At 34.8% G+C, this 24,348-nt stretch overlaps 4 protein-coding genes and 1 long non-coding RNA gene across 14 annotated transcripts; 1 reads left to right on the forward strand and 4 right to left on the reverse strand.

Annotated features, from left to right (window-relative positions):
- Positions 1-873: 873 nt before the first annotated feature.
- LOC140820458 (uncharacterized) lies at positions 874-7,622 on the reverse strand. Of its 5 annotated transcripts, XR_012115490.1 has the most exons (4): positions 2,301-2,679; positions 2,183-2,206; positions 1,763-1,817; positions 874-1,167 (listed from the first exon to the last, which is right to left on the reverse strand). XR_012115490.1 is itself a non-coding variant. In XM_073180745.1 (2 exons), exons 1-2 carry the CDS (start codon positions 7,057-7,059, stop codon positions 1,097-1,099), a joined length of 906 nt encoding a protein of 301 aa, XP_073036846.1. In that variant the 5' UTR covers positions 7,060-7,622; the 3' UTR covers positions 874-1,096. The 5 variants fall into 5 exon arrangements, 2 of the variants coding, with proteins under 2 accessions (XP_073036846.1, XP_073036844.1); XR_012115491.1 differs by lacking the exon at positions 1,763-1,817; XR_012115492.1 differs by lacking the exon at positions 1,763-1,817 and having other exon boundaries at positions 874-1,170.
- Positions 7,623-7,915: 293 nt separating this feature from the next.
- Positions 7,916-9,720, reverse strand: LOC140820460 (uncharacterized). Its single transcript, XR_012115493.1, has 4 exons — positions 9,344-9,720; positions 9,225-9,248; positions 8,805-8,859; positions 7,916-8,209 (listed from the first exon to the last, which is right to left on the reverse strand). It is a non-coding gene; the product is annotated as an uncharacterized lncRNA (long non-coding RNA).
- A 2,381-nt stretch (positions 9,721-12,101) lies between these two features.
- Positions 12,102-12,923, forward strand: LOC140820459 (protein CANDIDATE G-PROTEIN COUPLED RECEPTOR 7-like). Its single transcript, XM_073180746.1, has one exon. It carries the CDS (start codon positions 12,104-12,106, stop codon positions 12,764-12,766), a length of 663 nt encoding a protein of 220 aa, XP_073036847.1. The 5' UTR covers positions 12,102-12,103; the 3' UTR covers positions 12,767-12,923.
- Positions 12,924-18,808: 5,885 nt separating this feature from the next.
- On the reverse strand, positions 18,809-19,219 carry LOC140820454 (uncharacterized). The gene has a single exon (XM_073180739.1). It carries the CDS (start codon positions 19,217-19,219, stop codon positions 18,809-18,811), a length of 411 nt encoding a protein of 136 aa, XP_073036840.1.
- Positions 19,220-20,118: 899 nt separating this feature from the next.
- LOC140820457 (glutathione S-transferase L3-like) lies at positions 20,119-23,873 on the reverse strand. Of its 6 annotated transcripts, XM_073180742.1 has the most exons (7): positions 23,453-23,586; positions 23,289-23,362; positions 21,932-22,017; positions 21,572-21,634; positions 20,921-21,027; positions 20,657-20,710; positions 20,119-20,543 (listed from the first exon to the last, which is right to left on the reverse strand). In XM_073180742.1, exons 1-6 carry the CDS (start codon positions 23,521-23,523, stop codon positions 20,704-20,706), a joined length of 408 nt encoding a protein of 135 aa, XP_073036843.1. In that variant the 5' UTR covers positions 23,524-23,586; the 3' UTR covers positions 20,119-20,543; positions 20,657-20,703. The 6 variants fall into 6 exon arrangements, 1 of the variants encoding a protein (XP_073036843.1); XR_012115489.1 differs by lacking the exon at positions 23,453-23,586 and having other exon boundaries at positions 20,127-20,710; positions 21,558-21,634; positions 22,201-23,297; XR_012115488.1 differs by lacking the exon at positions 23,453-23,586 and having other exon boundaries at positions 20,134-20,710; positions 21,558-21,634; positions 21,932-22,375; positions 22,470-23,297.
- Between the last annotated feature and the right edge of the window lie 475 nt (positions 23,874-24,348).

Genomic DNA, 24,348 nt, shown 5'->3' on the forward strand with positions numbered 1-24,348 from the left:
AATAATACGTGGGAGTTGACTGATCTCCCTCCGGGTTGTAAGCCTTTAGGATGCAAATGGATCCTTAAAAGGAAATACAAAGAAGATGGATCTATAGATAAATATAAAGCCCGATTGGTGGCTAAGGGATTCAAACAAAAAGAAGGATATGACTTCTTTGACACATACTCTCCAGTTACTAGGATTACATCCATTCGTGTTCTCATTGCTATTGCTGCATTGCATAACCTTGAGATTCACCAAATGGATGTAAAGACAGCTTTCTTGAATGGAGAACTGGAAGAGGAAATATACATGGAACAACCCGAGGGGTTTGTCGTTCCCGGACAAGAAAAGAAGGTGTGTAAACTTGTCAAGTCACTATACGGACTCAAACAAGCACCTAAGCAATGGCATGAAAAATTTGACTCTACAATGAAGTCAAATGGTTTTAAAATCAACGAATGTGATAAATGCGTTTATATTAAAGGTAATGCAAGTGCTTATGTCATTGTATGCCTTTATGTAGACGACATGTTGATTATGGGAAGTAATCATGAGTTGATTATAAATGCCAAGAATATGTTGAAAAGGTCTTTTGATATGAAAGACATGGGTTTGTGTGATATCATTTTGGGGATTAAAATCTCTAGAATACCTGAAGGAATAGTGTTATCACAAACTCACTATGTTGAAAAGGTGCTTGAAAGATTCAGTACCTTAAACATTCGACCCGCTAGAACACCTGTGGGGGCCCGTGCTCCTGATTAACGTTTAATGACCAAACAACCAGGATTTATTAACGTAAACAGCGAAAGCGATTAAAAATTTTCCATTTTGGGCCTACAAAAATTTCGGCATGACCTATTCGTAAATAGGATATCCCAAAAAAAATCAAAACATCACAAACAATATTTATATACTCGAAATAAAGTCACAACATCAATTCACAACCTATAGGCGCACTGGCCGGGACTAAACACGTGCAGAGCCGGCAAGGCTCGATCACACAACTATCCATTCAAAACATCGTAAAACAACAGTACAGCTACACGGGGCATCTCCCCGGTAAATGTATGACTCCATAATATAGTGTATATATATATCTGGGAAACTCTCAACCACGACTCGACGACTGGGCACCACTACCTGACGCTCCACCAGACGCGTCAAATCCTCCTGGATAACCTGCTATGGCATCAAAAACAACCACAGCATAAAAGAAACGAGGGGTCGGGCCCCAGTACGACGAACCAGTAATATTACGACAAATATAACTGACATGAAATAAAATCAAGTACAATGCGATGCGATGCAATGTAATGCAATGCGTGAAAGGTAACAACAAAATAATGGATACCAAAGCGGAGTCCAAATGAAACGCAACAGCAACAAGAACAGTGGCCACCCGTGCCAGGACTGCAGCAACGTAATAGCATGCCGCCGCTCATCCATGCACGTTACATCGAGGGTCCGGTAGCGACCCGGTCAGTCCTCGAGCAGTCATCAGGAGAGTGCTAATCCTATCACTCGTTCCATCGATAAGATGTCAGGAGTGATCTATCCTATCACGCGCTCCATAGATGACGCAACATCTCAACAGATCAGCAATGATAGCAATCAACGGAGTCAAGGCTCGAAATGCTATGTATCAACTCAAATAAAATGCATGAGTGCAATCACGTATTCACAGAAGCACATAAAGCACGCCACAACTCATTACAATATACTTAACGTCATTCCACATCGCTATAGACGTCATAAGAAAACGGTTCATACGTACCTCAACTGACTTTAATTTACCACAAAATCTTAAATATTTCTCGAACACTCCAATCCTGTGGCAAATAATACATTTCATATCAAGTTCCATTTATTTTTCCAATATTCACTAATTTAGCCTAAAATTCCAAAAACCCATAATTTAGGCTTTACAATTTCTAAAACTCAACGCAAAGTCAAATATAATGATTTATTTAACTTAAATCTCTCAATACCGGACAACTTGAACTTTCGAAAATTCGATCATATCGAATCTGAAATTTTTCGATATTTACTAGGAATTTCCAAAATGTTCATTTTTTATTTCTAATGCTATAAACACATCCCAATAACGATTTAACATTCACAATTCATAAATTCCCAAATTAATAGGCTAAATTCGAAATATTATCTAAATAAATTTCGAAAATTAGCTTAATACCTCCAATCGGCTCCGATATAGCACCTACAATCAATATTCCAATATATATTAATTATTGGAACTCGAATTATTCAAAATACCCAAAATTCGAAAACCCTAAAATCTGAATTTTTTTTACCTCAAACACTTCAAATCTCGTGTACAACAATACAATCAGTTGTCCAAGCTCGAAATAACACTAAATAAAAGCGAAGAGCAAAAATTCGAACAAGCCACGACCGAAGGGTTCGAACAGGGTTGTGGAAAAACCTTGCAAAATGGGTATCAATAGGTAGCCCTTGTCGAGAGGAGTTCAAATATATATTTATTGAAATTTTTCGGCGACCGGTGAGGCCACAATCGGCGGTCAAAGTGACGAAAATGGTTGAAGAAATGAAGAACAGAAAGTTACGGGAGATGGCGCACGGTTTCCAAGGAAAAATTTGAGGATGATTATGGATTTTCATTTTTCCATTTTTTTTAAAATTGTTTTATATGATTTACTTAATTAATAAAACAAATGGGCTGGGCTTACAAATGGGTTGGGCTCTCACATTCTCCCCTGCTAATAAAAGATTTCGTCCTCGAAATCTAGCATACACAATATTTATACAAAAGTGGCTTACAAACATTCACCACTGATAGTACACAGGGAAATCAGAATACATGGAATAATTTATTACATTTTCAAACAGATGAGGCCATTCCTGACGCATCTTAGCCTCTAATTCCCATGTAGCTTCTTCTCTCCCATGTCTACTCCACTGCACCATAACCAATGGAATCGTCTTATTCCTCAGTTGCTTCACTTTGCGATCAAGAATTTGCACTGGATGCTCAACATAGCTAAGGGAACTATCCAACTCCACCTCATCAGTCCTCAAGACATGAGAAGGATCTGGCTCATACTTTCGTAACATAGATACATGAAACACATCATGTATCGCAGACAAACTCTGCGGCAAGTCCAAACGATAAGCCAACGTGCCAATCCTCTCAACAATCGCATATGGACCAATATAACGCGGAGCTAGCTTCCCTTTGCGCCCAAATCTCATAGTACCACGAAACGGTGATACTTTCAAGAAAACCTGATCGCCAACCTGAAATTCTAAAGGCCTACGCCTTTTATTAGCATAGCTGGCTTGACGATCTTGAGCTGCTTTCATTCTTTTCCTGATCATTTCAACCTTGTCTTTCATTTCTTGAATAAATTCTGGCATTGACATCTGTCTTTCTCCTACATCTTCCCAGCATATCGGAGATCTACATTTTCTACCGTACAAGGCTTCAAATGGTGCCATTCCGATGGTTGCTTGGAAGCTGTTATTGTAAGATAATTCAACAAGTGACAATGATTCCTGCCAACCACCCCTGAAATCCATCACGACTGCTCGCAACATGTCCTCGAGTGTCTGAATGGTCCTTTCAGACTGACCATCTGTCTGTGGGTGATATGCAGTACTCATCGCCAACTTTGAACCCAATGCTGATTGCAAACTACCCCAAAACTTCGAAGCAAACCTGGGATCACGATCTGATACTATGGTTACAGGCACACCATGCAATCTCACCACATGATCGATGTACATTTTCGCCATTTTCTTATAAGTACAAGTACGATCATAAGGAATAAAATAGGCTGATTTAGATAATCTATCCACAATCACCCAAATCGCATCACAACCACGATTAGAACGAGGTAGGTGTGTCATAAAATCCATAGCAATATGCTCCCAATTCCACTGTGGCACTTCAAGACTATGTAACATACCACCAGGTCTCATTCTCTCAGTTTTAACCTGTTGGCACGTCAAACATCTAGCAACAAAGTCAGAAATCTCCTTCTTCATACCTTCCCACCAATAATGAGATTTCAAGATATGGTACATCTTTCTGATTCCAGGATGAACACTGTGCCGACTACAATGAGCTTCACGAAGTATAGATTCTTTCAAATCTATCAAATTCGGAACCACAAGTCTACCATGATAGCGCAGACATCCATCTGAAGCAACACTGAACTTGTCAGATTGACCTGTCTGAGTCAATTCTTTCAATCTATGAACATGCGGATCAGTTCTCTGTGCTGCTTTGATTTTAGAAACAATCTGTGGTTCAACTTGAATAGATGAAACTATAAAGTAGTCGCCCTTAGACTGATAAGTCCATCCTGAAGTTCCCAAATTCTCATGAACCTTTGAAATAGTCAAAGATGTCAACATTTTAGGCTGAACCTTTCTGCTCAGAGCATCTGCAACTTGATTCATTTGCCCTGGCTGGTACTGAATCTCACAATCAAAGTCCTTAAGCAATTCCAACCATCGACGTTGTCTCATATTCAAGTCAGACTGTGTGAAAAGATACTTCAGACTCTTGTGATCAGAATAAATCACAAACTGTTCTCCGTACAGATAATGACGCCATATCTTCAATGCAAACACAATGGCAGCTAACTCCAAATCATGAACTGGATATCGAGTCTCATGTGGCTTCAACTGACGAGATGCATATGCAATCACTCGCCCATTTTGCATCAAAACATAACCCAGTCCATTTAGAGAAGCATCTGTACAGACAACAAATCCACCTGAGCCTGAAGGCAAAGCTAGCACCGGAGATGTGGTCAACTTTTCTTTCAAAGTCCGAAAACTAGACTCACATTCTGCAGTCCACACAAAACGTCGATCTTTCTGTGTCAACTGGGTCATAGGCCTAGCTATTCTAGAAAATCCTTCAATGAAACGCCTATAATACCCAGCTAATCCCAAAAAGCTTCGAATTTCAGACACATTGGTTGGTTTAGGCCAATTGATAACAGCTTCGACTTTACTAGGATCAACAGATACTCCTTGTGCAGATATAACATGGCCTAAAAATAATACTCTGTCCAACCAGAACTCACACTTAGAAAATTTGGCATACAACTGCGCTTCTCTGAGTGTTTGGAGAACTAGTGTCAAATGTTTTTCGTGCTCTTTCTTTGACTTGGAATAAATCAAGATATCATCAATAAAAACGATAACGAATTTATCGATGAATTCTCGGAATACACGGTTCATAAAATCCATAAACACTGCGGGTGCATTAGTCAAACCGAAAGGCACAACTAAGAATTCATAGTGTCCATAACGTGTCCAAAACGCTGTCTTAGGAACATCTTCCTCTCGGACTCTGAGCTGATGATAGCCGGAACGAAGATCAATCTTAGAATATACAGAAGTACCCTGCAACTGATCAAACAAGTCGTCAATACGCGGCAGAGGATACTTATTTTTCACAGTAGCCCGGTTCAACTGCCGATAATCGACGCACATTCTCATCGTTCCGTCTTTCTTCTTTACAAACAATACTGGAGCTCCCCAAGGTGACATACTGGGTCTGATATATCCTTTCTCCAGTAAATCTTGAAGCTGTTCTTTGAGTTCTTTCAACTCTGTCGGAGCTAAACGATATGGTGCTCTAGAAATAGGATTTGTCCCTGGCATCAATTCAATGCTAAGATCTATTTCCCTTTGAGGCGGAAAACCTGGAATTTCATCAGGAAATACATCTGGAAAATCCTTGACAACGGGAATGTCTGAAACTTTCAATTGTTCTTCCCGTGTTGCATCAAGAGTATAGATCAAAAATCCTTCATTGCCGATTGACAACAACCTGAACATTTCCATTGCAGATACTAATGGAATTCGAGACTGTGAATCATACCCGTAAAAGTTCCATTTGCTGCCATAATACGGTCTAAATCTGACAACTCCATGGAAACAATCCACAGTAGCTCGATAATTCGTCAATATATCCATACCGAGGATACAGTCGAAATCAGACATGGCTAACTTGATTAGATTAGTTATCATAATATTATTCTCAAATCTAATCACACAATTTAGAACTATCTCACGAGACATCAAGTATACACCGGCAGGAGTAGCCACAGACACAGTATCCAACAACGGAATAGTAGCAATCTCAAGCTCATCAACAAATGCAGCAGATAAAAATGAATGAGATGCTCCTGTGTCTATCAATATACGTGCAGGATAATCGAAAACATAGCAAATACCTGCAATAACTCCGCCTGGTGCATCCTGGGCCTGGTCCTGAGTCAAAGCATGGACTTGAGCTTGCTGCGGCCCTGGAAATGGCTGCTGAATAGGACCTCTAGGAGGTGGATAACCGGATTGCTGAAATGACTGGGTAGGAGCATATGGTCTAAAGACTGGTCCACGGAGAACTTGTCCAGACTGTTGTGGCTGAAATTGCTGTCTTTGTGCATTAGGGCATACTCTGGAAAAATGCCCAACTTGACCACAAACGTAACAAGATCCCTGTACTCCTACACATTGGGAACTAAAATGTCGACCACCACATCGGTCACAATGCACAGTGCTAGACGACCCAACCGAACCTCCTCCTCGTGCACTTCCTGAACTGGAAGAGCTGGATTGAGACTTCTTCTTGAATTGCTTTCCTTTTACCTTGTACCTCTGCTGTTTGGGTTGTTGGTATGACTGTACAGGCTGATATGGAGGTAAATCCACTGGCATTGACATACTACTACCAGATCCCTGAGAACCAGATGATGGACCTGGCTGTGGGTCTCCTCTAAGCAAACTTGCTTCAATTTTCCTCGCCTTTTCCACTGCTTGAATATACGTATTAGGCGATCCAGTCATTACCAAAGTATGAACAGTCCGTTGCAACCCATGCAGAAAACGTGATAGTTTAGCCTGATCATTCCTAGCAACATGTGGAACATAGGGCAAAAAAAGCAGAAAACTGTGAAGCATATTCCACAACTGATTTGTTTCCCTGCACCAACTGATTGAACTCTTCTTCTTTAGCAGCATAATATGACGGTGGTGCATATTCTTGGTTAAAGTGAGCACGAAATGCATCCCAAGTAATAATTTCACCAGAGTCCTTCATTGCTTCCTCTGTGGCTTCCCACCAGAGTTGTGCTCGGTCTTTCAGTTGGTAGATGGCAAGCTTCAATTTAATATCTTGGGAATACTCCATCAAATTAAATAGATGATTTATGCTTTTCAGCCAGCCTGCTGCTTTTTCTCCGCTCTCGTTGCCAAAGAATTTTGGAGGACGTAATTCTTGGAACTGCGAAATTATTAACTGCATTCCTCCAACTTTCTGTGTCAGCTGTTCCACTTCTTGCTCAATCACTGCCTGTCTAGCTCCAGGTCTTTCAGGTCGAGGAGGTTCTTGGTACACTTCTTCTTCAATGTTTTGAGCGACTTGTCCTCGAGGTCGACCACGTCTACCTCTAATGATATCAGCAAGTCCTCGAACATTTTGTGCCTCAGATTCTTGCGCTATTTCCTTCCCTTTTCTACCTCTTCCTCCAGGTGCCATTCTACAAGACACGAGGATTAAATACACAGGCAGATAGCAGGTAAAAGAAATTAATAGGCAATTTCTAAACTACATATCATGCCTAATCAGCTAATCGTCAGACAAATTCAAAGAAATCACACCAAATAATTCAAATAAGAGCAAATAGTCAAACACATGCACAATCATGTTATTTGTGTCTAGACTCAAGTGCTCTAGACTCAAATTCGAGCATATCCCAGTTACGCTCTGATACCAACTGTGGGGGCCCGTGCTCCTGATTAACGTTTAATGACCAAACAACCAGGATTTATTAACGTAAACAGCGAAAGCGATTAAAAATTTTCCATTTTGGGCCTACAAAAATTTCGGCATGACCTATTCGTAAATAGGATATCCCAAAAAAAATCAAAACATCACAAACAATATTTATATACTCGAAATAAAGTCACAACATCAATTCACAACCTATAGGCGCACTGGCCGGGACTAAACACGTGCAGAGCCGGCAAGGCTCGATCACACAACTATCCATTCAAAACATCGTAAAACAACAGTACAGCTACACGGGGCATCTCCCCGGTAAATGTATGACTCCATAATATAGTGTATATATATATCTGGGAAACTCTCAACCACGACTCGACGACTGGGCACCACTACCTGACGCTCCACCAGACGCGTCAAATCCTCCTGGATAACCTGCTATGGCATCAAAAACAACCACAGCATAAAAGAAACGAGGGGTCGGGCCCCAGTACGACGAACCAGTAATATTACGACAAATATAACTGACATGAAATAAAATCAAGTACAATGCGATGCGATGCAATGTAATGCAATGCGTGAAAGGTAACAACAAAATAATGGATACCAAAGCGGAGTCCAAATGAAACGCAACAGCAACAAGAACAGTGGCCACCCGTGCCAGGACTGCAGCAACGTAATAGCATGCCGCCGCTCATCCATGCACGTTACATCGAGGGTCCGGTAGCGACCCGGTCAGTCCTCGAGCAGTCATCAGGAGAGTGCTAATCCTATCACTCGTTCCATCGATAAGATGTCAGGAGTGATCTATCCTATCACGCGCTCCATAGATGACGCAACATCTCAACAGATCAGCAATGATAGCAATCAACGGAGTCAAGGCTCGAAATGCTATGTATCAACTCAAATAAAATGCATGAGTGCAATCACGTATTCACAGAAGCACATAAAGCACGCCACAACTCATTACAATATACTTAACGTCATTCCACATCGCTATAGACGTCATAAGAAAACGGTTCATACGTACCTCAACTGACTTTAATTTACCACAAAATCTTAAATATTTCTCGAACACTCCAATCCTGTGGCAAATAATACATTTCATATCAAGTTCCATTTATTTTTCCAATATTCACTAATTTAGCCTAAAATTCCAAAAACCCATAATTTAGGCTTTACAATTTCTAAAACTCAACGCAAAGTCAAATATAATGATTTATTTAACTTAAATCTCTCAATACCGGACAACTTGAACTTTCGAAAATTCGATCATATCGAATCTGAAATTTTTCGATATTTACTAGGAATTTCCAAAATGTTCATTTTTTATTTCTAATGCTATAAACACATCCCAATAACGATTTAACATTCACAATTCATAAATTCCCAAATTAATAGGCTAAATTCGAAATATTATCTAAATAAATTTCGAAAATTAGCTTAATACCTCCAATCGGCTCCGATATAGCACCTACAATCAATATTCCAATATATATTAATTATTGGAACTCGAATTATTCAAAATACCCAAAATTCGAAAACCCTAAAATCTGAATTTTTTTTTACCTCAAACACTTCAAATCTCGTGTACAACAATACAATCAGTTGTCCAAGCTCGAAATAACACTAAATAAAAGCGAAGAGCAAAAATTCGAACAAGCCACGACCGAAGGGTTCGAACAGGGTTGTGGAAAAACCTTGCAAAATGGGTATCAATAGGTAGCCCTTGTCGAGAGGAGTTCAAATATATATTTATTGAAATTTTTCGGCGACCGGTGAGGCCACAATCGGCGGTCAAAGTGACGAAAATGGTTGAAGAAATGAAGAACAGAAAGTTACGGGAGATGGCGCACGGTTTCCAAGGAAAAATTTGAGGATGATTATGGATTTTCATTTTTCCATTTTTTTTAAAATTGTTTTATATGATTTACTTAATTAATAAAACAAATGGGCTGGGCTTACAAATGGGTTGGGCTCTCACAACACCTATAGATTTAGGTGTTCATTTAGCAAAGAATAGAGGAGAACCCAACTCACAACTAGAATATGCAAGGGTAATAGGTAGTCTAATGTATTTGACTAACTGTACTCGTCCAGATCTTGCATATTCAGTGAATAAATTAAGTAGGTTCACAAGTAATCCAAGTAAGGATCATTGGAAAGCCTTAACGAGAGTGCTTGGATATTTGAAATATACATTGAACTATGGTTTGATATATTCAAAATATCCTGCAGTTCTAGAAGGATATTGTGATGCCAATTGGATATCTGACACAAAAGACTCCAAGTCCACTAGTGGGTATGTATTCACAATAGGTGGAGGAGCGGTGTCATGGAAATCGTCTAAGCAAACGTGTATAGCTCGATCCACTATGGAATCCGAGTTCATAGCATTAGACAAAGCCGGGGAAGAAGCCGAATGGCTAAGAAACTTCCTAGAGGATATTCCGTGTTGGAATAAGCCAGTGCCTTCCATTAACATTCATTGCGATAGTCAATCGGCAATAGGAAGAGCACAAAGCAGTATGTACAATGGTAAGTCTCGTCACATTAGACGAAGACATAATACCATAAGACAATTGATCTCAAATGGGGTTATTTCTGTTGAATATGTGAAGTCAAAGGAAAACCTAGCGGATCCGTTTACTAAAGGTATAAATAGAGATCAAATGTATAAGCTGTTGAGAGGAATGGGCTTAAAACCCACAAAATAAAATATTTATAGCGGTAACCCAACCTTGTGAAGTGGAGATCCCATGACCTTGGTTCAATGGGACAACTAAGTTATAAATATTAGTTTGAGTACTTGGAATAAATAAAGGCTCATTCCTACGAAATCCAAGTAGAAAAGACCTGCAACATGTGGTGAGGTTAAGTTTTCTTTTAATGATTCCTATACCTATGAGGTAGAGTATGGCAGGATACTCTAGATAGGAGATCACCTATATAAGTGAGAAGTAATGGCCGCTTCAATGGAAAACACTTATGAATCTAAGATATGGTCCAGGGCCGAAACGGACACAACGTGAGAACAAGAATATGTTAGAGTTATTATTGTGTAAATACTATTGACTTGGTTTACATAAACGGTTGACTAGTTCAAGACATCGTGTCACTACTCAACTAGTAAATCCTATGGTATGTTACTAAGGAAGGTTCAAAGCCAAAAGCTACCTATCCTAATGCAATAATAATTCACAAGAGCTTTCAAGTAAATCTGCATACATGTTTTAAGTTCATTTATGTGGGGGATTGTTGGATAAATGAATAATGAATAGTGTTAAATGGAAAAGGGAGTGGGAGTTGTCCCACATGGAGAAATTGGCCAAGTGATGTCTCCCTTATAAACTCCAAGTTTGAATATGGGTTTGGGCCCCAAGGGGTACCAGAAGTTTTTAGACGGGGGAAGACGCTAGTGAGCTATGTCTCGGTGAAACACACGCGCGCGCGCGCGCTCGTCTCGTCTCGGGTCGGGTCGGGTCGGTGCGGTGCGGTGCGGTCTTTGACAAGTATTAATCTTTTTGGATCAAATTTATTTGAAGAATAAATTTTCGGTCGAGAATTGATACTTGGGCAGAGGTACGCGAGCAAGGGCGCCATATCCCGCGCGGATGCGCGCCTGTCCGAGCATCGGGCAGAATAGGGCGCGCGGCCGCGCAGCTTCTCGCGCGGGCGCGCGCGCCCTACTGCCTCCTGTGCGAGAAACACAGTGCAAGGCGCGCGGCCGCGCAGCTTCTCGCGCGGGCGCGCGCGCCTTGCTGTGCGCGCGTCTCGCATTGACAGAATGCTGCGCGCGGCCGCGCGTGTTGTCGCGCGGCTGCGCGCGCAGCACTGATTCTGATTACATGCGCGACTCTTGGCTTTAGTGGTGTCAGATTTTCGCCCAACCAGTGTATCCCTTGATCAAAATGGTGTCTTTTCGTCTGGAGAAACATGTCTCCTCAACACATCCATTGATCATCTATAAATAGTCCCTCCAACCCATTTGCAAAGGCTGCTGAATTTTCTGCATTTCTCTTCTCATTTCTCATATTGTTGCATCAGATTTCGAAAAATTACTTGAAAGGTTCTGCACATATTTTGTTTGCTGATTTCGAGACTTGTAGTGCTGCAATCTCTCGACGTGAAGTCGTTGTATCTTGGGGACGATTGCCTGCGACGTATAGTACTATATACGGGCAAATTCGTCTTGCGGAGAAAGGAGTTTCCTTGCCTCGACTTGATCTTGCTGTTGCTGCATTTTGTTCGTGTGCCAAGTTGCTGCGTTGATCTTGTTTTCAGACTTACAACATATCCAGGGTAATCTACCTCTAACAAATAGTAATTATGAAGGCGTTGAATTTGTTGGCTGCGGCGGAGGATAAGCATTATGTGAAAGTTACTGGAACGCCGCATGGGTGGAATGTGTTGTTTTACATTTTTCAGTTTATTAGTGTCGTTTTGTTGTTTACAGTGATAATTTTGATTGGTACTGGGTGGTCGTTCTTGAAGAATTTCTTACAGGATAGGGAGAATAAGGTGTTGATGATTGTGCTCCCATTGCAAGTTTTGGCAAATGTGGCTTCCGTTGTCATCGGGGAGACAGGCCCTTTCATTAAGGATTGGGTTGCTTGGAATCAGGTTTTGCTGTTGGTGGATATCATCTGTTGTTGTGCAATTATTTTTCCGATTGTATGGTCGATTAGGTCATTGAGGGAGACGTCTAAGACCGATGGGAAGGCTGCAAGGAATCTAGCAAAATTGACTCTTTTTAGGCAGTTCAACATGGTAGTTATCGGGTACCTTTTCTTCACTAGGATTGTGGTGTTTGCACTACGGACGATTGCCGCTTACAAGTACCAGTGGGTGGCTAATGCAGCTGAGGAAATCGCCAGTCTTGCATTTTATGCTGTGATCTTTTACATGTTTAGGCCAGCGGAGATGAACGAGTACTTTGTACTTGATGACGAGGATGAATTGAGAAGCAGCGGAGTTGGCTCTCCGGGATGAAGAATTCGAGCTTTGAGTCTGGGATTCAAATGTTACTCTTTTTTTCTTTCTACACCAGGCTCACATTTGAAAATTTTTGACTCTCTTTAGTCAATATATACATGTATTTTTCTTGAAGTTAAGCTGTGTACCTGTTTCTCTCTCACTTCAATTCTCCTTGAGTACTATATTTTCGTCTCGAATAATAGTCGGACAAATTCTAGATTTCTTCCTACATTTTCAATTTTAAGTGTTGTTAAGATTGTAGTTTTGCTCAAGTTTCGTACCCATGTCTGATTTAATTTTCATCTTTTTATTATTGATTCAGAAAGTTTGCACAATGTTGTCCTTGCATATAATTTTTTTTTAAATATGCCAAAGCCCACCAATTATTTCGCAACAGTAATAGGCTTCTTCACTCCTACAAAGAACCGAAAATTCTTGAAGAAATCTGGATGTTGTTGGTTTAGTTATCACGAATTGGGAGCTAGCGTTTATCTCTTAGCTCCACTTTGAACATGTCTATTGTGAGACGGTCTCAGAATTTTTATCTATGAGACGGGTCAACTCTATCGATATTCACAATAAAAAGTAACACTCTTAGCATAAAAAATAATATTTTTTTATTATGACCCAAATAAAAGATCGTTTCACATAAATTTTTGTATTCAATAACCTAGTTTGATGTTAATTACGATATCGATTGAATACATAAGACAAATTTGATGTTCTTGAGGTTTGAGTTTTTGGTAGTGTATAGGTATAAATTTAATTATTATTTATTTAAAATAAAGTAGTTAATTATATATTTTTTGTAGGGAAACAAATATAAAATAAATAATATATAAAATAATTTAAAATATAATTCGAGCCCGAACACTTTGCAAATGCTCGAGCGTACGTATGTAATGTTCAAATTCAATTTGAACATACCTTCGAATTAAGATAAGTTTATTTTTATTTATAAAATAACTTGCACACGAAATAAAATATCTAAACTATATGGAACATTATCGTGGTCCCAAAACTTGCAATAATTAAACTATATGCATACAAAATATTCATTGAAAAGTATTTATTAATATGCAATAATTGTTCATACTGAGAGAGCGATTGAACCGTGGCGATATATAAAATTGTCTCACTAATTGTTTTTAAATATATAAAATAAGAGTGATTGCAAAAAATGATTACAAAGGCCAACTACTTTATGACCTGAAAGGTTTATTGTTATGACAACTAGTATTTAACCCGTGCGATGCACGGGATGATATTATTAAATATTAGGGAAAAATAAATAAATATTTAAATTGAAAAAAAAATATAATATAATTATAAAAAATTAAAATAAAAACTATGTTTTCGCTAATTTTAAAAAACTTTCTTAAATACAAAGCATGTCGATTAATTTTTTGGGCTAATGGCCACCAACCTTGATACATATTTAATTTTTTTAATTTTCGGGAAGCTGTATATTATTATTGTTTAACATGTGATAAAAAAATATTTTTAAATCACATTCTATAAAATTAATGGGAAATACTTTTTTAAAAAAAATCAGTAGTTTCGTCTAAATCCACATTCACCAATACTTTTGTGACATGACACGTGTTTGACACATATGAATGATAACAATAATTGTTTCATCAATATCTTTATCCAAATGAGTTGTGATTTTATTTACAAAATCTCTTCATAATATGCACACAACAGCTTATTATTCCGAAAGAAAAATGAAACATGTGATCATAAGTAAATTATGTATAAATCAGAAAATTTATTTTATTAACATTTATTATGTGTATTCCAAAACAATGTCAATAAACTTGATAAGGTGTCTTTTAATAAGATGCTCACTTTCTTTAGAATTGGTTTAATCATTTCCATTACGGGAATTTTATATTATCATGTACCCATGAACTTTGTAATATAGAAGATTATTATCACATTAGTAATACATAATAATTAAAAAAATTTACAAATAGATGAATAATATTTTTTACTTCTCGATCATGAAAGACATATTTCAAACTTAATGTCTCGTTGTTTTCATATGTAGGTAGTTCATAACAAAGAACAAATCTAAACGAACATTACATCTTGGAAGGATTTAACTCATATGTGGTGCTGAAAAGAGCAGCCATTTCAGAATTCAATTTTGGATTAGATAAATTTAGTAAGATAAATAGAATAAAAATGGTTTCTAATATAATATTGTATTATTTATAATTTAAAATTCAAATAAGACATCCTAAAGGACAAAAATTATACATTGGATGCTTTTGACATAATTATATCATACATCAACTCTTTCAAATTATAGAAATCTCGAATTACATCCATTCGATGTCAAACATTTCTGATTATTGAGGGTAATATACATGTTTATTGAGAGTAATTTAATGTCCATTTGAAACTTTTTTGAATCTATCTCTTTTATTTTATTTTTTTATGCTCTCTTATTTGAATTTTTAAAAAGACAATTCAAGATATAAAATATACATATGATTTTGGAAGAAAACTACAATGCATTAATTCTTTCAAATTAAGGTAATTTTGAAATAATATATATTTGGGATAAAAAATTTATGATAAAAAATTTATGATTATTAAATATTGCATTTCTTTTTCAGTAAGTAATTTGGGCAAGAAATTACTTAAAATAGAAAAATTTATTTTTGAATGGTTACCTCATGAGTGATAGTGAACATTACAATCATTTGTATTTTAAATTTATTTATACAATTTTTAATTAAACTGATTGATATAATCAATGCAAAATTTTAATATAGTTATGTTTAAAATAGAGTTTAGTTTTAATTGGAGTAAAAAAAACATAGCATACATAAATTACATTTGAAGTAATATAAAAAATATTTAAATTCAAAATTGAATTAAATGAATTGATATAATTAATGCAAACAATAATTGAAGTGATCATTTATTGCAGTACACGTATGTCAATATTCATGAAAATCTTTCTTTTTTTAGAAATGACATTTTGGCGGGAAATTACTATTTTTGGCAAAAACTCTGCTTTTATATATATATATATATATATATATATATATATATATATATATATATATATATATATATATATATATATATATAGATTTGGGTATGAAATTATTTAAAATAGCAAAATATATTTTTGAATAAATTTACCTCATTAGTGATACCGAACATTGCAATCATTTGTATTTTAAATTTATTTATATATTTTTTAATTAAATTGATTGATATAATCAATGCAAAATTTTTAATATAGTTTACGTTTTCAATAGATTTTAGTTTTAATTTGAGTAAAAAAATAAATTAAAAACATATAATACATAAATTACATTTGAATTAATATAAAAATTAATTAAATTCAAAATTGAATTAAGTAAATTGATACAATCAATGCAAATAATAATTGAAGTGATAATTTATTGCAGTACACATATTTCAATATTTTACTTTTTTAGAAATGACATTTTGGCGGGAAATTACTATTTTTGGCAAAAACTCTGCTTTTATATATATATAGATATATATAGATATAGATATAGATTTGGGTATGAAATTATTTAAAATAGCAAAATGTATTTTTGAATAAATTTACCTCATGAGTGATACCGAACATTGCAATCATTTGTATTTTAAATTTATTTATACATTTTTTAATTAAATTGATTGATATAATCAATGCAAAATTTTTAATATAGTTTACGTTTTCAATAGATTTTAGTTTTAATTTGAGTAAAAAAATAAATTAAAAACATATAATACATAAATTACATTTGAATTAATATAAAAATTAATTAAATTCAAAATTGAATTAAGTGAATTGATACAATCAATGCAAATAATAATTGAAGTGATAATTTATTACAGTACACATATTTCAATATTTTCCTTTTTTAGAAATGACATTTTGGCGGGAAATTACTATTTTTGGCAAAAACTCTGCTTTTATATATATATAGATATATATATAGATATATAGATATAGATATAGATTTGGGTATGAAATTATTTAAAATAGCAAAATATATTTTTGAATAAATTTACCTCATTAGTGATACCGAACATTGCAATCATTTTTATTTTAAATTTATTTATACATTTTTTAATTAAATTGATTGATATAATCAATGCAAAATTTTTAATATAGTTTACGTTTTCAATAGCTTTTAGTTTTAATTTGAGTAAAAAAATAAATTAAAAACATATAATACATAAATTACATTTGAATTAATATAAAAATTAATTAAATTCAAAATTGAATTAAGTGAATTGATACAATCAATGCAAATAATATTGAAGTGATAATTTATTGCAGTACACATATTTCAATATTTTCCTTTTTTAGAAATGACATTTTGGCGGAAAATTACTATTTTTGGCAAAAAATCTACTTTTATATATATATAGATATATATAGATATAGATATAGATTTGGGTATGAAATTATTGAAAATAGCAAAATGTATTTTTGAATAAATTTACCTCATGAGTGATACCGAACATTGCACTCATTTGTATTTTAAATTTATTTATACATTTTTTAATTAAATTGATTGATATAATCAATGCAAAATTTTTAATATAGTTTACGTTTTCAATAGATTTTAGTTTTAATTTGAGTAAAAAATAAATTAAAAACATATAATACATAAATTACATTTGAATTAATATAAAAATTAATTAAATTCAAAATTGAATTAAGTGAATTGATACAATCAATGCAAATAATAATTGAAGTGATAATTTATTACAATACACATATTTCAATATTTTTCTTTTTTAGAAATGACATTTTGGCGGGAAATTACTATTTTTGGCAAAAACTCTGCTTTTATATATATATATATAGATATATATAGATATAGATATAGATTTGGGTATGAAATTATTTAAAATAGCAAAATGTATTTTTGAATAAATTTACCTCATGAGTGATTACCGAACATTGCAATCATTTGTATTTTAAATTTATTTATACATTTTTTAATTAAATTGATTGATATAATCAATGCAAAATTTTTAATATAGTTTACGTTTTCAATAGATTTTAGTTTTAATTTGAGTAAAAAAAATAAATTAAAAACATATAATACATAAATTACATTTGAATTAATATAAAAATTAATTAAATTCAAAATTGAATTAAGTGAATTGATACAATCAATGAAAATAATAATTGAAGTGATAATTTATTACAGTACACATATTTCAATATTTTTCTTTTTTAGAAATGACATTTTGACGGGAAATTACTATTTTTGGCAAAAACTCTGCTTTTATATATATATAGATTGTAATTTAGCTCAGCCACTTCCACTGGTGGATGACCTCAATTTCTCCTCAGTTTTACCAACAATCGTGATGGATTAATCTTTTGGGTCCGGATCTCTTCGGTTCATGTTTGGATTTGAGAGATATCAATGCCACTTTTTTTTTTTAAATCGGAATATGGTTGTATTAGTAATTTTAAATGACAAAAACTTATATAAAACGCACCCGCTGTATTGAATCTAGCCGGCTTACGAGCTCACGGATCATATTTTGTGAGAAGAATCTCTTATTTTGGTCATCAATGAAAAAATATTATTTTTTATTCTACGAGTATTACTTTTTATTGTAAATATCGGTAAGGTTGACTCATCTCACAGATAAAGATTCATCAGACCGTCTCACAAAAACATGCTCTTTTTTTAAAAAAAATTGTCTATGTGTTTATTCGCAAAACCAGAAACCAAGACCTTGTTTAGAGATAATTGAGATTCTTTTTCCAATTTTATTTTACTCATTCACAAAGTTGCATGCATACTTTGATTCGGATCCAAAATGTGTCCTAAAAGCCAAATAAATCTTACTAATGTCAGTTAAATCTTCAGATTTGATTGCGGTGACACAATAAATGGGAGTCCGAATGAATATATACAAAGCAAAGCAGCCGTAAAATGCACACAAAAAAAGAAACATTTGACCACTTAAAATTCACAAATGTCCCAACTTCTATTAATTATTATCGAAAATTGACGTGACACAGTATTAAATTTATACAAAAAAAAATTAGAAACGAATAAACCTTTTCACTCGTTTCTCCACATCTACAGGCGTAGCGCAGGACCGAAGCTGCCGGAACATGGCTCTAAACGCAGCAGCAGAAAAGTCCTTCACCTCCATCGTCACTACGCGCCACCGTAATTTGCTTCCCGCCGCCACCATCTCCCTAACCTTAACGAGACATTTCAGGGTTTTTTCAAGCAGTCTCTCTTCTCTTGAAAATGTGTAGCTTCTGAGGTACATTTGCCTGCACGATATACTGTCCGTCACCCTACTGTGCAGCCGCGCGCAGCCATGCTCGGCGGCGGATTTCACGAACTCGGCATCGGATTCCGGCCACTTGTAGAGGTTGACATAGGTGGCTCTGACCGGAGATCTTTCGTTATCCACACAGCTGGATATGCAGAGTTTGCTCATTTTATCTGATATGTTCTTTCTTTCTTGATTGACTCGGAATACAGATATCGTGTAAAATTAGGCCTTTTAATTGGAAAAAAAAGGGTATGCATCAAGAGGTGTACGTGGGGCGTGGCATATTTTAGAATAAAAATATAGAAAATCTAATTAAAAAAATAGCTTTTAGGAAGGTGAAGAGTTGAGTCACCATATCATATCAAGATATTAATGATATTTTATAAATTAATTAAAAAATATGCAACATGATGAAATGGATTACTTCAACATTTATCAAATCTTAAGGAAAAAAAACGTGCGAGACAATTTTACGAGTAATATTTTGTGATAGAGATATTTTATTTGGGTCATTCAATAAAAAAATATTAATTTTATGATAAGATATCTTATTGAGTCATCCATTAAAATATACATATAGAGTAACTATATGTTAGGTGGCATTTTTACAAAATTACAGAGCTTGTATCTTAATATATTAAATATTTACATATATATAACATATGTTAGGTGGCATTTTTACAAAATTACAGAGCTTATATCTTAATATATTAAATATTTACAGAATTAAATTTCAATTAAAGAATCAGCCTGAAGCTAAATACATGACTATTACCCAGACTAAAAAATATATAAATAATTTCCATGATATCACCCAGACTAAAAAATATATAAATAAAAAATGATATTACAGATAAACATTTTCATTCGCAAATTCAGTTTTCGAATGTGCATTTGTTACAATGTCAAGAATAATTTCCATTTACATAAATTAAATGTTATAAGATAAATCTGATATATGTATTAAACTTAACTAAAATATAAATTAATATAAAAAAAAAACAGAGCTTGACAGCGAAAATTTTAAAAGTTATTGCAAATTAACGACAGAAAGAAATAATCTATCGTCGTATATTTATGATATATAAATTCCTTCGTAAACTAGAGAAGAAATATAAATAATTGTCGTAAAAATTTGAATATTGCAGCATATTTGAACAAGGACATACCCATTGCAACCTTAATTTCCAACAGTATCAGATAAAATAACACACAACAAAGGCCGATAACCAGTGGCGGAGCCACATGCTCGGGTGGCCCAATTTTTTTTTAAAAAAATATATTTAAATTTTGTACAATTTTGGAATAATATGATATTAATTCATGTAGATCAATTTAAAATATTAAAATATTTTAGAGTTTAAAATTCTAGAGCGGACAAAATTATATTTCTGACTCCGCCACTCCCGATAACTCACGACGTATCAGAACAATATGAAATCTCATAGATTTCACACTGTATGTCATCGCAACTTATTTAACCTTCACCCTGCATATGAAAATGTAAATCAATTCATGTGAATATCAAAAAAGATAAACGCAAAGACTAAATTTTTGCGGGTTTTAGACAGAAAGCAAATAACGTTTTTCCATATATATCACAAGTCTTTCGGGGTCACACTTTGTTGGCTCGTAAGCATCAATCTTGTTTATTGCCTGGACAAAGAATACAACACTGCATATAAGAAGATAGCCTCTGTTTTGCTATTCTCAATTAACTGCTAATCAAAGTGCAAACCACCGGATATATAACCACAAAAACACCATACTGCTGAGGCACAAGGCATCAACAGATTCAAGATAACAATGCACGTTTTAGCGCGTTAAGACCTTTCATTGTGAAGAAACAATAAATGATTTTAATACCTCAATCCATGCTGCGAGCTTTGGCCTGCTGGCATAAAATCATGTTTAAATATTATTTCGAAAGTGACTTTAATCCTCTCTACAAATGGAGCATACACAACATCTACCTGTACACAAATTGACATTAATCAGACGAATACCAAGCTAAAAACAAGCTCTCCTGCACAAGGTAAACTACTAGTTGTTAAGATTGGAACTTGGACCTAACTCAGCCCCAAAAACACAAGGTCATCAAAGAGCGGTTCAGCTTCCACTCATCCATAATCATGAAAATAGTTCCAGAATCGAGAAAAACACATACAGTTTTAATCGTAAAATATCGTTGTGGGAAATTCTGATCACCTTTTTGTGCACACTACTTTTTCTAACAAATATTACGCATCATCAAGCATTACCAATCACATTAATTTTCAAAACTCTTATCCATAAACCAACTCAGAATTTTGAAACAACTCTCTCTAAGTTCTAAAGAGTTAACTAAGCTTCTCTTTTATTCGTAAATAAAAATTTATAAATAAAAAAGTATTAATGATTAATGTTGCTGCCCAAGCTTTTTCTTTTGTGTGCTTTTCCTCTTTTGGGGTTCAATTCACATATTCATAAGAAAGGGGAACCTTGGGGATGAAAAATCACTTACGTGACCGAACTGACCAGGGATGAATGGTCCATCCTTAAACTTATGGAGGCTAGTTTCCAGACAATCAAATCCAGCTGCTGTGTGACAAAAAATATTCATACAATTTAAAACCAATCAATATCAAAACACCTAGATTCATGAAGTAAAAATGAGACGTGCTATAAGAATAGCAGCTGCTTCTGCAGAGTCTCCCTTGAATGATACATAATTTTTTTTTAATTAAAGAATCAATATAGGACACCAACTGCTTAGCTAATTTCTGCTTCGCCGGATCCTGCGGTGCTCTCACATTGAGATTTACTTATATGAAAAAACAACAATGTGAGGAAGGAAAGGACTACATTTAGAAAAAGAGAACTCAAAATATATCTTACATCAGGTAGCAGAGCCGGTCCATCAAAATTGTCATCGACATACTTAATCAAATATAGGCTCTCTCCAATGACTTGGTCATTATGCTCTAATGATGGAACCCACAAAAGAGAAATGATAAAGGTAAGTGGGATGGAGCATCCAGTGCCTTGACTAACTAATAAGTTCATTGCCATCTGACAATAGATCATATCCTGCTATACAACATTTATCATGCGTTGACACGAGAAAATTCAGCAAAAAAAGAAATGATAATAATAACAATAATCACATGGATTTTGAAGAGATGCCTTTCAAGAATTTAGATTAAACTATAACAGTGGGGGACCAACCACATGACTTGAAATTATTTTCCCTTCCTTTTCTTTTCGGGGAAGAAAGGGGGTCCTTAATTCCAAATAATCAGTTTATGCGACACATAAAGGGAGAGATTTTTGTACCAAACCCTCCCTTGGAAATATCGAAAATGCACACTTCTCCCATGTGAAAATTAAATGGACATATTAGACTTTAACCTTTTTATAAAAGTTGCACAAACACCTCTTGCTTGAAGTATTTTGATGATATCTCATAGACCAATGATAAAAATGACCAGCGGTCCAAACAGTTAGAAAGAAAACTCGATTTGCTACAAGTCACATATCAGGCTGTTCAACTCGTCAGATTTCCAGTTGGTGCGGGGTGTTCGTGCAACTTTTATAAAAGGCTAAGGTCTAAGATGTCTATTTAATTTTCTTGGGTGAGAATTGTGAATTTTCTATATTTCATAAGAAGGTTTGTTAGAAAAAAAACCTCTATAAAGGGAGCATCGCACAATGCACATAGTTAAATATTAAATCGAAGGAAACAAAAAATAAAGTCAAATATGAGCAAAAACATGAATACCACCATCCATCAAGAACAGAACTTATTTTCTGGGTCGACTTTCTCCTTATACCAAGCAGGCCTGTTCTGAAGGTCAATTGGAACCAACTTTATTTTATAATGTAAACACAAATTCAAATCAAATCCAAAACTCTCTCGGATATCTCTCTTAGGCTTCAGCCATGAGAGTTGAACAATTTATGTTCCAGTTAACCCCAAAAGCAACGAAACACGCATAAAATAAAAGAAGTCAATACTAATGCATTGATTTAAGCTTAATTTAACAATAGACATACAATACAAACATATTTTGCTACTTTCCAATTTATGAAAAAAGAAGTAATGGCAACAAAAATTGACATAAGGATTTCGATTCCCCCCGACAAGCATGCTTGGTAGATGGTCAGGAGTTTGCAAGCTATTATGTTAGTCCGCGTTTACCCCTTGTGGTTTGTGGCGGCGGGTTCCCCTGTCATAAAAAAAATTGACATAAACTAAAAGGGCACACCATATAGTTCCTGACAATCCACACACGCTGAGCATACGGGCTCATGTAATTGATATACAACCTTCAAAAAACACACACACTTGGAATATTAAGCATCGGATCCCTAACATTAGTAATCATGCAATAAAACCCAATTCACGCATAACAATGCCTAGTTGTTCCATCAAAGAGAGGCGGCTGATCCGAGGTCAAATCCAAAACCGGAGGAAGAACCTCTAGCATGCCGTTGCAAGTTATAAACAAAAATTATTTCATAAAAGAATTCGTAACACATCAAAATCATACAAAATCAGCATAAAATCCGCACAAAATTAGAAGACAAATGAGTAAGCTGATTTTCAATAATTCGAGGAAAAAACAGAGTATCAAACAAAAAGCAAAAATGAACTTAAAGATACCTGTTGGAGCACTGGCAACATTATACTCGAGAGCAGCTAACAAATTACTTTCGATCGTACGAGGGAAAAAAATCGAATGGCTTTGATTTCGTCACTGATTACGAGTATCGAGTTGAGAGCTTGATTGGCCTGGATTTGGTTTAAGGAATGGATTAAAAAATTCAAGTAATTAGAAAATTCATTATTAATATATATATATATATTATATATATATATTATAGTTTTGATATCCTGCACACCTACCGTACGCACTTTTGTGAGCACCGATGAGGTGTCACTCACATATTGGATGCGCAATTTTTCTATATTTCATCACATCCAATGGGTGAGTGACACTTCATCGGTGCTCACAAAGGTATGTTGAAACTGCAAGTATTTCCATGATGTGAACTCGTTTGATTGATTATAAAAAAAGAAAAAGAAATATAATGTTATATTGCTTTGGTTTTATTGTTGATTAAGAAAAATGGACGAATCGATATTAGAAGTTAATTGCTTGGTTTTTGTTTTTTTTTTAATTGCTTGGTTTTGGTTGTTGTTTCATAAAAACAAATAATACTTTAAACTAATAAAATTGAACTTAACCAAACTGGATTTGAACAACCTAATGAGGAGGTCTCTTTTGAGACGGTTTCACGAATCTTTATCT

Source organism: Primulina eburnea, unplaced genomic scaffold (assembly GCF_022965805.1).
Source record: "Primulina eburnea isolate SZY01 unplaced genomic scaffold, ASM2296580v1 ctg1064_ERROPOS200000, whole genome shotgun sequence".
In the NCBI taxonomy this organism is placed as follows: Eukaryota; Viridiplantae; Streptophyta; class Magnoliopsida; order Lamiales; family Gesneriaceae; genus Primulina; species Primulina eburnea.

Coding starts and splice junctions, on each gene's coding strand:
- LOC140820454 (XM_073180739.1), bottom strand. CDS start 19,219: ATGAGCAAACTCTGCATATCCAGCTGTGTGGATAACGAAAGATCTCCG.
- LOC140820457 (XM_073180742.1), bottom strand. CDS start 23,523: ATGCTAGAGGTTCTTCCTCCGGTTTTGGATTTGACCTCGGATCAGCCG. Junction 23,363..23,452: donor CTCTTTGATGGAACAACTAG/GCATTGTTATGC, acceptor TGTTTTTTGAAG/GTTGTATATCAATTACATGA. Junction 21,635..21,931: donor GACCGGCTCTGCTACCTGAT/GTAAGATATATT, acceptor TTTGTCACACAG/CAGCTGGATTTGATTGTCTG.
- LOC140820459 (XM_073180746.1), top strand. CDS start 12,104: ATGAAGGCGTTGAATTTGTTGGCTGCGGCGGAGGATAAGCATTATGTG.
- LOC140820458 (XM_073180743.1), bottom strand. CDS start 7,059: ATGCATTTCGTGCTCACTTTAACCAAGAATATGCACCACCGTCATATT. Junction 1,171..6,224: donor ACCAGGCGGAGTTATTGCAG/GTATTTGCTATG, acceptor TTGATGCCATAG/CAGGTTATCCAGGAGGATTT.